The sequence below is a fragment of the Salvelinus namaycush genome, chromosome 10 (assembly GCF_016432855.1).
Source record: "Salvelinus namaycush isolate Seneca chromosome 10, SaNama_1.0, whole genome shotgun sequence".
Taxonomy (NCBI): domain Eukaryota; kingdom Metazoa; phylum Chordata; class Actinopteri; order Salmoniformes; family Salmonidae; genus Salvelinus; species Salvelinus namaycush.
Window position 1 is genome coordinate 17,156,354 of NC_052316.1, and position 12,407 is coordinate 17,168,760.

The window sequence follows — 12,407 nt, forward strand, 5'->3', positions numbered from 1 at the left end:
CCATTACTGGGCTCCAGCTGGAGTAATGCCAGAGCAGAGTGTTTAAGTAGCTGTCAAAGCAGGTGCTTACTAGGCTATTCAACTCACACCAAATAGATGGCCTAGTCCTTGTTCTATCCATCCTTGCCAATTGATCTGATTTCCAAGTTTTGAGTTGAATAGCTCTGATATGCTGAAGGCCTGCCAGACTATACTGTCAGCTCAGCGCTCAGGTGGCTTGGCTCCAACGTGAGCTGTAATGAAGAATTACCATACCGGACAAAATAGCTCAGCACTTTGTCTCTATGAATCCAGCTTACTGTCACACTGTACACCCCCCCCCCCCCCCCCCCCCACACACACACACACACATACATACACACACACCAACTGCCTGAGTCTGATTCATCCAGACCAGGTAATGTGCTGAGTGGAACTGAATCTGAATGTGCAACAAAGCCAGACTAATATTCAGCCAGTGTTCTCAGACACAGAAGTATGTGCAGGACGATGGCTCTCTCTCCTAATGCTGACTACCTCTCTCTCTCTCAGACAGTGTCCTAACTCTCTGTGTTTTAATGGTGTCTATTCTTCAACATTGTTAAGGAAGTACATTCATTTCCCACTCTGTCCCTAAGGGCCTTTGTCCTAGCCGTGTACAACGTTGTTTACATGCCATGCTTTCATCTTGTGTGATTTATAGGTCTAGATCTTTCCTCCCACCCAGTATTTCATCAACAAAATCAATAACTCTCTCTGATCTAGTTATTTTTCTTTCCCTTGGTTAATTTATCACCGTCACTCTGTATCTGTTTTGAAATCACCCCTATGCCACTGTGGCCATGTTTGTGACTGTAGCTAAAGTTGTTTGACATGCCCCTTTTAACACTTGTTTCTCGTTCTGCTTCCTCCTTCCTTCACATGCACTGTTACAGGCTATGGTGAGTAACACTGGGTTCCAAATGAAAAGGGAACGTTGAAGCACTTTCATTTCAGATACCTATGACCCCTTGTTTCTTATATAAACACTTGGGGAGAATACAGCTGGACTGCATTATGCCCTATTGGCTTAGATGCGTACTGAGATGTATTCTGATCCAAACTATGTTGAAAGATATTAAAGTATGTATCAAGAGAAATATGCTTTTCTCTTTGAGTAAAATCGAAGTTGTTACTTTGTTTTAAAAGCCCTTTTGAATGTATTTCAATCACAGTATGTACTGAACTACTATATTTAAAACGTATCTCTTCTTTCATTGTCATCCACTCCATCCTTAATTGTACTCCCCTTCCTGGTCTACCTCAGTCCCTGGCTCAGAACTCCAGGAAGCCAGGGATTACATCAGCCATGGCGTCCAGCACTCTCAATAACGAGGAACTGGTGCGTTTCTTTCTTTTCTCTATTCACACTATATGCAGATAGTTTTTCTCTCTCTCCATGTACTCATATATTCCACTAAGTCTCTGACTAGAACTTCTCTCTCTTCTTCTGTTTCCTTCTCTTGTAGAAGAGTCATGTGTACAAGAAGACCCTACAGGCTCTGATATACCCCATCTCCTGCACCACGCCCCATAACTTTGAGGTGTGGACGGCCACCACGCCCACCTACTGCTATGAGTGTGAGGGGCTGCTGTGGGGTATCGCCCGTCAGGGCATGAGGTGCACCGAGTGTGGGGTCAAATGTCACGATAAGTGCCAGGACCTGCTCAACGCTGACTGCCTGCAAAGTAAGTAGAGCCATGTTGATGTTGCTCAGTGAGTTGTAAAGTTTTCTTCAGTTGGTGCTAAAACATAATATAGCGGTGAAACATGAAAAATAAAGTTGGGAAAAAATTGTTTAGAGGTTTGTAGTAACTAGCAACACCAAACGTGTGAGGTTACTTCTGTAATGGACCTTACCGACCGCTGCTTTGGATAAGAGTGTTATTAACTAAAAGGCTCCTTTGACTGTTATACTTCAGACTCTGCCCTCCATTCTCCTACATCTCTCATCCCACTCTGCTTGTCCTCCTCCCTCTTATTCTCTCATCCCACTCTGCTTGTCCTCCTCCCTCTTATTCTCTCATCCCACTCTGCTTGTCCTCCTCCCTCTTATTCTCTCATCCCACTCTGCTTGTCATCCTCCCTCTTATTCTCTCATCCCACTCTGCTTGTCCTCCTCCCTCTTATTCTCTCATCCCACTCTGCTTGTCCTCCTCCCTCTTATTCTCTCATCCCACTCTGCTTGTCCTCATCCCTCTTATTCTCTCATCCCACTCTGCTTGTCCTCATCCCTCTTATTCCCTCATCCCACTCTGCTTGTCCTCCTCCCTCTTATTCTCTCATCCCACTCTGCTTGTCCTCCTCCCTCTTATTCTCTCATCCCACTCTGCTTGTATTCTCTCATCCCACTCTGCTTGTCCTCATCCCTCTTATTCTCTCATCCCACTCTGCTTGTCCTCATCCCTCTTATTCTCTCATCCCACTCTGCTTGTCCTCCTCCCTCTTATTCTCTCCTCCCACTCTGCTGTCTCAGACACTCTCTATCTTGTTTGGTTTTTCTGGAAAGGAAATTAAAAGCCATTTGTCTTTCCTTGACATCCTCTCCACCTTTCCAACTCTTCATGGGCGTTTCACAGGTCTGCAGATACTGCCAGTGTACTCATCCATAAATCATACTGCGTACTCTGTCTCACAGTGTTCTGATGATGGGGCACATTTGCTCTTATAGATCAAATTAAGATTTATTTGAACTGCATTTAAAATTGCAACGTACTTTACAGCAAAACTATTTTTAAAAATGCAGGAGAAGAAGTTAAAAAAACGACAGAAGTCAATAAAAGAGATGAATAAAAGAACAATAAAACTAAAATAACAGTAAAGTCTGTTTTTATAGATGCCATGGTTTATGTTATGCATCCTTTGTATACATTCATCCAATGTTTATCCCATTCAACACAATGAAAACTGTTCATGACCTCCATGCAGCATCACAAAAACCTTCTTCTAATTTCTAATGTAACTCAATAAATAAAATCTGACCTTCATCGCTCTTGTCTACCTCAGGGGCAGCGGAAAAGAGTTCTAAGCATGGGGCGGAGGACAGAACCCAGAACATCATCATGGTTCTGAAGGACAGGATGAAGATCCGGGAGAGGAACAAGCCGGAGATCTTTGAGCTGATCCAGGAGGTGTTTGCCATGGTCAAAGCCACTCACGTCACCTACATGAAGCAGATCAAACAGAGCGTACTAGACGGCACCTCCAAGTGGTCGGCCAAGATCAGCATCACAGGTGAGAGAGAGAGGGGGAAGATACCAGGGAATCAGAGTTGGAGTGCTGATCTAGGATCAGGTCCGCGCTGTCCGAATCAGAATCACAAAAATGATCTTATTCATTAAAAAGATAAACAAGCAGAGTCCTATTCTGAGACGCTTTGTGAATAGCATGAGTCCAGAACCATCCATTTGTAAAGCTCTGGCAGATGCCATTGGGAGTCTGACTCCATCACGAGTCCCGGCACACATCATCCGCCTCTGTCTCCTCTTGTTTGTTTGCGTTCCAGTTCTATTTGTTGTAAAGGTCATACTGTGCTGTAGACCGTTGAGCCACTGTCTGACACAAAGGAGACGGATTAGATAAATCCCTTGAACGGCCATATGAGGAGGGATTAGAGATATCCGTCTGTAGGTAGGAAAGGCAAATAATCTGAATAGGTCAATGGGAGTATGTGGGATGGCGAACTCTCTCCACTTAGCCTCGTAAACTAGACTGACCACTGTGCAGTGGTCAGTCTGTTTAAACAAGCTATGCTCCAGCCAGACTGACCACCTGATGCTGTCGCCTGTCCCCTCCCCCCTCCACAGTGCTGTGTGCCCAGGGCCTTCAGGCCAAGGATAAAACTGGCACGAGTGACCCTTATGTCACGGTCCAGGTGGGCAAGACCAAGAAGAGGACCAAGACTATCTACGGCAACCTCAACCCTGTCTGGGAGGAGAACTTCCACTTGTGAGTACTATAAGAGAGAGAAAGTACTGGACTGAAATAACATTGAAGGTTGTGTATTCACAGGTTATGAATGGGTCACAATTAATGCATATGTCCAACTCTGAACCCCATGTGAATAGATGGGATTGGTGGGTCCCTCAAGCAGGAAATGACATAGTGGCGTCTTCCTGTTTCTCTCTCTCTTTCTCCCTGTAGTGAGTGCCACAACTCCTCGGACCGGATCAAGGTGCGGGTGTGGGACGAGGATGATGACATCAAGTCTCGGGTGAAACAGAAGTTCAAGAGGGAGTCAGATGACTTCCTGGGTCAGACCATCATTGAGGTCCGCACGCTGAGCGGAGAGATGGACGTCTGGTACAACCTGGGTCAGTAGGGGAAAGACCTGGGTCAGTAGGGGAAAGACCTGGGTCAGTAGGGGAAAGACCTGGGTCAGCAGGGGAAAGACCTGGGTCAGCTGGGGAAAGACCTGGGTCAGTTGGGGAAAGACCTGGGTCAGTAGGGGAAAGACCTGGGTCAGTAGGGGAAAGACCTGGGTCAGTAGGGGAAAGACCTGGGTCAGTTGGGGAAAGACCTGGGTCAGTAGGGGAAAGATCTGGGTCAGTTGGGGAAAGACCTGGGTCAGCATGGGAAAGACCTGGGTCAGCAGGGGAAAGACCTGGGTCAGTAGGGGAAAGACCTGGGTCCGTAGGGGAAAGACCTGGGTCAGTAGGGGAAAGACCTGGGTCAGCAGGGGAAAGACCTGGGTTAGTAGGGGACAGACCTGGGTCAGTAGGGGAAAGACCTGGGTCAGTTGGGGAAAGACCTGGGTCAGTAGGGGAAAGATCTGGGTCAGTTGGGGAAAGACCTGGGTCAGCATGGGAAAGACCTGGGTCAGCAGGGGAAAGACCTGGGTCAGTAGGGGAAAGACCTGGGTCCGTAGGGGAAAGATCTGGGTATGTAGGGGAAAGACCTGGGTCAGTAGGGGAAAGACCTGGGTTAGTAGGGGACAGACCTGGGTCAGTAGGGGAAAGACCTGGGTCAGTAGGGGAAAGACCTGGGTCAGTAGGGGAAAGACCTGGGTCAGTAGGGGAAAGACCTGGGGAAACATTCATTTTGTTGAAGTTCTACTTGTAATTCTAATACTATGTGTCAATTAATCCCATAAGGCATCGGTTGCCAACTGGCGATTTAACATGAAAATAAAATGTCATTAATTAATTAATTCATTCTAAGCTAATAAACCAAATCATTGAGTCCATAAAATGACTTTCTAGGTATCCATTAGATGAGGCACATTTGGTGACTAATTTGGGTGAAAGGTTGAGGTCTTTAATAAAGATAGTTGTTGTTATGTTGACTGTAATATGTGTTGACTGAGACTCTTGTCTTTTGTCCCTCTCTGCAGACAAGCGTACAGACAAGTCAGCCGTGTCTGGTGCCATCAGGATGCACATCAATGTGGAGATCAAAGGAGAGGAAACAGTCGCTCCATATCATGTCCAATACACCTGTCTGCACGAGGTAAGCTGTGTGTCTGTGTCTGTGTCTGTGTCTGTGTCTGTCTGTGTGTGTGTGTGTGTGTGTGTGTGTGTGTGTGTGTGTGTGTGTGTCTGTGTCTGTGTCTGTGTCTGTGTCTGTATCTGTATCTGTATCTGTATCTGTATCTGTATCTGTATCTGTGTCTGTGTCTGTGTCTGTGTCTGTGTCTGTGTCTGTGTGCGTGTGTGCTCATGCCTTCAGGTGGCAAGTGAGATTAATGAGCCCAGTCATCTTGTTTCATTTAGCTGACTGATGTAGCAGTTGTTCATTGAAGTGGCCGTTACAGATGAATCAGAAGTTAATATCCCATAAAAGTGTCACCGTCTGCATTGCTCAATCAAGATTAAGACCACATCAGATATAAAATACCACATATATTATTTCTCCCTCTGACCTTCTTCAAATATGGAATTATCATAGTTATTAGTTACCATAGTTATCCTAAATGAGCATTGCCCTATATCAGAGTTCTCCAAGTTTTGTGAGCCCAATAGTTTTTTTGTTTTTTTCCCTTAATTTTATTTGTATTTTATTGTTGGACATAAAAGACTGTAAAATAAACCAGCAAATCAGCTGCAAGTGATTTTAATTTTGGAAATCTGTTCCAAAGTATTCCCACACATAATATGTGTGATCGTATACAAGGTTTGAAATTATTATGTTTTAGTCAAGTATTATATCTGTTTGGGCTTCTTGCGGTCAATTTGCAGTAGCTACAAGTAATATTGAATTGCCCTGTAAATAGATGATCTGTAGCAAATTCTCTTAATCTACACAATGGCTTAACACACATTGTAATGGTGAGTCGTCACACTGCATGACTCTGATCCTTCTGTACTCTCTAAGCCAAAATAGACAAACACCATTTTGCAAATGAACTGCAATTTTTAAAGGCAGCAGTTGACAAGGTCTTTTTAATTTGTTTAAATTTGCATTAAGAATTTGAACATGAAATCAACTGATCCATTTCTAATGAAAGTCGTGTGATGAATGGCGGCCCAGGCCTGAATGAATAATTAATTGAACAACCCTCTGATCACCGAGCTGTCAGTCAGTTATAGAGTGTGACGTGCTCTGCTCTCCTGCTCAGACATACTCACACTGAGATCGTAATGACATCTCCCTGTATTCAGCCTCAGCCACTTCAACTCATTGAAATCATAGTCTGGATTGAATAACCCATGCATTTCTCTTCCTCGCTCTCTCTCCCTCTCTCCCTCTCCCCAGAACCTCTTCCACTTTGTCACAGATGTGCAGAGCTCTGGCGTTGTGAAGATTCCTGATGCTAAAGGGGATGACGCGTGGAAGGTGTACTTTGATGAGACTCCTCAGGAGATAGTGGATGAGTTTGCCATGCGCTACGGAGTGGAATCCATCTACCAGGCTATGACGTGAGCTCAAATGTACCCACCCTGTCACTTAGCAATAGTATACACATTGCCAGATTGTAATGTATTGAGAGGACACATGATGTACGGTTGTGTTTAGGATGATATTGGGGTATAACGTCACAAGGGAATGCATGGGCCTTATAGGAGTCAGCTTCATATATACCACAGTGATCATGTTTGCCGTGTGTGTTCTCCCACAGTCACTTTGCCTGCCTGTCGTCTAAGTACATGTGCCCGGGGGTTCCCGCGGTAATGAGTACGCTGCTGGCCAACATCAATGCCTACTACGCCCACACCACCCAGGCCACAAACAATGTGTCGGCCTCCGACCGCTTCGCCGCATCCAACTTCGGGGTGAGTCGCCCCAAATTAATGAGGGGTGGATGGAGACAAAAAATATAATGCAATGCCTCAACTCAGTGTTAAAGGTGAGCCAATGGATATGCTAGCTGTTAGGCTAATGTGTTGTGGTGTGTTTTAAACCCCTTTTTTTCTTACAGAAAGAACGATTTGTGAAGCTCCTGGACCAACTCCACAACTCTCTGAGGATTGACCTGTCCATGTACCGGGTACTACTGTTGACTTTCACTCTTCTATTTGTCTCTGTCTGGTTTTCTATCTGTGTCCTTACCTACCTTTATTTCCCTCTTTCTCATTCAATCTATCTCTCTCTCTCTCTCTCTGTCGTTCTCTCTATCTCTGTGTGTGATGTGAGAAAGGAGGCTGATGTGTTAATTGGGCTGGCAGCTCCTCATACACACAGGGTCAGTGAGGTGAAGAGCTGAGGGTTTTAATCTAGTCTGGAGTCAGTGGAAGAGACTGAGACTGCTGCTTCTGCACTACAGCATTGGCCAGTTTATACAACATTGTCTGCACACACACACATACACACACACATACACACACACACACATAAACACACACACACCACACTGTGGATCTACAGTTGAGTCGGAAGTTTACATACACTTAGTTTGGAGTCATTAAAACTCATTTTTCAACCACTCCACAAATGTCTTGTTAACAAACTATAGTTTTGGCAAGTCTACTTTGTGCATGACACAAGTAATTTTTACATCAATTGTTTACAGACAGATTATTTCACTTATTATTCACTGAATCACAATTCCAGTGGGTCAGAAGTTTAAATACACTAAGTTGACTGTGCCTTTAAACAGCTTGGAAAATTCCAGAAAATGATGTCATGGCTTTAGTAGCTTCTGATAGGCTAATTGAAATAATTGGAGTCAATTGGAGGTGTACATGTGGATGTATTTCAAGGCCTACCTTCAAGCTCAGTGCTTCTTTGCTTGACATCATGGGAAAATCAAAAGAAATAAGGCAAGACCTCAGAAAAAAATTGTAGACCTCCACAAGTCTGGTTCATCATTGGGAGCAATTTCCTTGGGAGTACCACGTTCATCTGTACAAACAAGCAAGCATAAACACCATGGGACCATGCAGCGGCCCTACCGCTCAGGAAGGAGACACCTTCTGTCTCCTAGAGATGAACATACTTTGGTGCGAAAGTGCAAATCAATCCCAGAAAAACAGCAAAGGACCTTGTGAAGATGCTGGAGGAAAAAGATACAAAAGTATCTATATCCACAGTAAAATTAGTCCTATATCGACATAACCTGAAAGGCCGCTCAGCAAGGAAGAAGCCACTGCTCAAAACCGGCATAAAAAAACCAGACTACGGTTTGCAACTGCACATGAGGACAAAGATCGTACTTTTTGGAGAAATGTCCTCTGGTCTGATGAAACAAAAATGGAACTGTTTGGCCATAATGACCATCGTTATGTTTGGAGGAAAAATGGGGAGGCTTGCAGCCGAAGAACACCATCCCAACCGTGAAGCACGGGGGTTGCAGCATCATGTTGTGGGGGTGCTTTGCTGTAGGAGGGACTGGTGCACTTCACAAAATAGGTGGCATCATGAGGGAGGAAAATTATGTAGATATATTGAAGCAAAATCTCAAGACATCAGTCAGGAAGTTAAAGCTTGGTTGCAAATGGGTCTTCCAAATGGACAATGACCCCAAGCATACTTCCAAAGTTGTGGCAAAATGGCTTAAGGACGACAAAGTCAAGGAATTGGAGTGGCCATCACAAAGCCCTGACCTCAATCCCATAGAAAATTTGTGGGCAGAACTGAAAAAGCGTGTGCGAGCAAGGAGGCCTACCAACCTGACTCAGTTACACCAGCCCTGTCAGGAGGAATGGGCCAAAATTCACCCAACTTATTGTGGGAAGCTTGTGGAAGGCTACCCGAAACGTTTGACCCAAGTTAAATAATTTAAAGGCAATGCTACCAAATACTAATTGAGTGTATGTAAGCTTCTGACCCACTGGGAATGTGATGAAAGGAATAAAAGCTGAATTAAATAATTCTCTCTACTATTATTCTGACATTTCACATTCTTAAAATAAAGTGGTGATCCTAAGACAGGGAATTTTTTTATTTTTTAAATTTAAATTTTACCCCCTTTTCTCCCCAATTTTCGTGGTATCCAATCGCTAGTAATTACTATCTTGTCTCATCGCTACAACTCCCGTACGGGCTCGGGAGAGACGAAGGTCGAAAGCCATGCGTCCTCCGAAGCACAACCCAACCAAGCCGCACTGCTTCTTAACACAGTGCGCCTCCAACCCGGAAGCCAGCCGCACCAATGTGTCGGAGGAAACACCGTGCACCTGGCCCCCTTGGCTAGCGCGCACTGCGCCCGGCCCGCCACAGGAGTCGCTGGAGCGCGATGAGACAAGGATATCCCTACCGGCCAAACCCTCCCTAACCCGGACGACGCTAGGCCAATTGTGCGTCGCCCCACGGACCTCCCGGTCGCGGCCGGCTGCGACAGAGCCTGGGCGCGAACCCAGAGACTCTGGTGGCGCAGCTAGCACTGCGATGCAGTGCCCTAGACCACTGCGCCACCCGGGAGGCCCAAGACAGGGAATTTTTACTAGGATTAAATGTCAGGAATTGTGAAAAACTGAGTTTAAATGTATTTGGCTAAGGTGTATGGTAACTTCTGACTTCAACTGTATGTGTGTGTGTGTGTGTTTGTGTGTGTGTGTCTTCACTGACACTTTCAACCTCTCCCTGTCCGAGTCTGTAATACCAAAATGTTTTAGCAGTGCCTGTTCCCAAGAACACCAAGGTAACCTGCTTAAATGACTACCGACCCGTAGCACTCATGTCTGTAGCCATGAAGTGCTTTGAAAGGCTGGTCATGGCTCACATCAACACCATTATCCCAGAAACCCTAGACCCACTTCAATTTGCATACCGCCCCAACAGATACACAGATGATGGAATCTCTATTGCACTCCACACTGCCCTTTCCCACCTGGACAAAAGGAACACCTATGTGAGAATGCTATTCATTGACTACAGCTCAGCGTTCAACACCATAGTGCCATCAAAGCTCATCAATAAGCTAAGGACCCTGGGACTAAACACCTCCCTCTGCAGCTGGATCTTGGACTTCCTGATGGGCCGCCCCCACATGGTAAGGGTAGGTAACAACACATCTGCCACTCTGATCATCAACTCAGGGGCCCCTCAGGGGTGCGTGCTCAGGCCCCTCCTGTACTCCCTGTTCACTCATGACTGCACGGCCAGGTACAACGCCTGCGCCTGATCATCAACAACAATGAAACAGCCTATATGGAGGAGGTCAGAAACCTGGCCGTGTGGTGCCAGGACCACAACCTCTCCCTCAATGGGATCAAGACAAAGGAGATGAGTGTGGACTACAGGAAAAAGAGGACCGAGCACACCCCTATTCTCATTGACGGGGCTGTAGTTGAGCAGGTTGAGAGCTTCAAGTTCCTTGGTGTCCACATCACCAACAAACTAACGTAGTCCAAGCACACCAAGACAGTCGTGAAGAAGGCACGACAAAACCTATTCCCCCTCAGGAGACTGAAAAGATTTGGCATTGGTCCTCAGATCCTCAAAAGGTTCTACAGCTGCACCATCGAGAGCATCCTGACTGGTTGCATCACTGTCTGGTATGGCAACAGCTCGGCCTCCGACTGCAAGGCACTACAGAGGGTAGTGCGAACGGCCCAGTACATCACTGGGGCCAAGCTTCCTGCCATCCAGGGCGTCTATACCAGGCGGTGTCAGAGGAAGGCCCTAAAAATTGTCAAAGACGCCAGCCACCCTAGTCATAGACTGTTCTCTCTGCTACCGCACGGCAAACGGTACTGGAGCGCCAAGTCTAGGTCCAAGAGGCTTCTAAACAGCTTCTACTCCCAAGCCATAAGACTCCTGAACATCTAATCAAATGTCTACCAAGACTATTTGCATTGCCCCCCTCTTTTACACCGCTCCTACTCTCTGTTGTTATCATCTATGCATAGTCACTTTAATAACTCTACCTTCATGTACATATTACCTCAATTAACCGGTGCCCCCGCACATTGACTCTGTACTGGTACCCCCCTGTATATATAGTCTCGTAATTGTTATTTTACTGCTGCTCTTTAATTACTTGTTACTTTTATTTCTTATCCGTATTTTTTAAATCTGTATTGTTGGTTAGGGGCTCGTAAATAAGCATCTCACTGTAAGGTCTACACCTGTTGTATTCGGCGCATGTGACTAATAAAATGTGATTTTTGATCTGATTTGCTTTATTCTCTGTGTGTAACAGAATAACTTCCCAGCCAGCAGTTCTGAGAGGCTGCAGGACCTCAAGTCTACTGTGGACCTGCTCACCAGCATCACCTTCTTCAGGATGAAGGTAACTCTCTCTTTACATCTTCCTCAGCTTGGATCGCCTCTGCTTTGCTCTGGTCAATACTCGTATTCTTTACTCTGTTGGTACCACATGTCTCTATTCTTGTTTACACTGTACAGTATCGCTACACTACGTGCTCTTATCAGACATCCATCTTCACTGAGTTCCTTTGACTGAGTGTGGTTGTCTGGGGCTTTCCTAGTCTGAGGATCCTCTCTCTGTCTGTGACTGTCCTCAGGTCCAGGAGCTACAGAGTCCCCCCAGAGCCAGTCAGGTGGTGAAGGACTGTGTCAAGGCCTGTCTCAACTCCACCTATGAATACATCTTCAATAACTGTCACGAGCTCTACAGCCGGGAGTACCAGACAGATCCGGTAGGCTGTGTGTGCGCGTGTGTGTGTGTGCACGTGTGTGTGTGTGTGTCCGTCTCATTAACACCTCAGGCTGGTCTCCATCAAGCCTGTACAGGATTTAGATAGGAATTTACAAGCCTTGTTTTTGCCTCATTAAAGTGGCGCGATTCATTCAGACTCCCTTCATGAATTTCAAAAGCACATTTTTCCTTTGAATAAAACCTTCCATCCTGAGGGTCCCATATTTTGTTGAAATCTTTGCTAGATAATTCTTCAGTTTGAACCCCTGCGGTGGTAGGAATACTTTTTTCTGACTGTCAGCTCTTTCCAAAGGACTAAACCGTGTACATGTGGTTTGATGGGTTCATCAGCTCATTAGAGTTGAGCGGTAGCGATGAGAGAGCTAATGGACAAACTATTGAGCAAAA

General features: G+C 45.7%; 1 protein-coding gene across 1 annotated transcript in view; it reads left to right on the forward strand.

Moving 5' to 3' along the window:
* The window catches only part of LOC120055192 (protein unc-13 homolog A-like), a 48,088-nt gene that overhangs the window by 16,807 nt on the left and 18,874 nt on the right, over positions 1–12,407 (forward strand). The window contains 11 exon segments of the mRNA XM_039003113.1: positions 1,286–1,360; positions 1,488–1,707; positions 3,026–3,253; positions 3,826–3,967; positions 4,163–4,332; positions 5,352–5,467; positions 6,713–6,876; positions 7,077–7,230; positions 7,377–7,445; positions 11,541–11,630; positions 11,866–12,000. Coding sequence (XP_038859041.1) covers positions 1,286–1,360; positions 1,488–1,707; positions 3,026–3,253; positions 3,826–3,967; positions 4,163–4,332; positions 5,352–5,467; positions 6,713–6,876; positions 7,077–7,230; positions 7,377–7,445; positions 11,541–11,630; positions 11,866–12,000 — 1,563 coding nt within the window.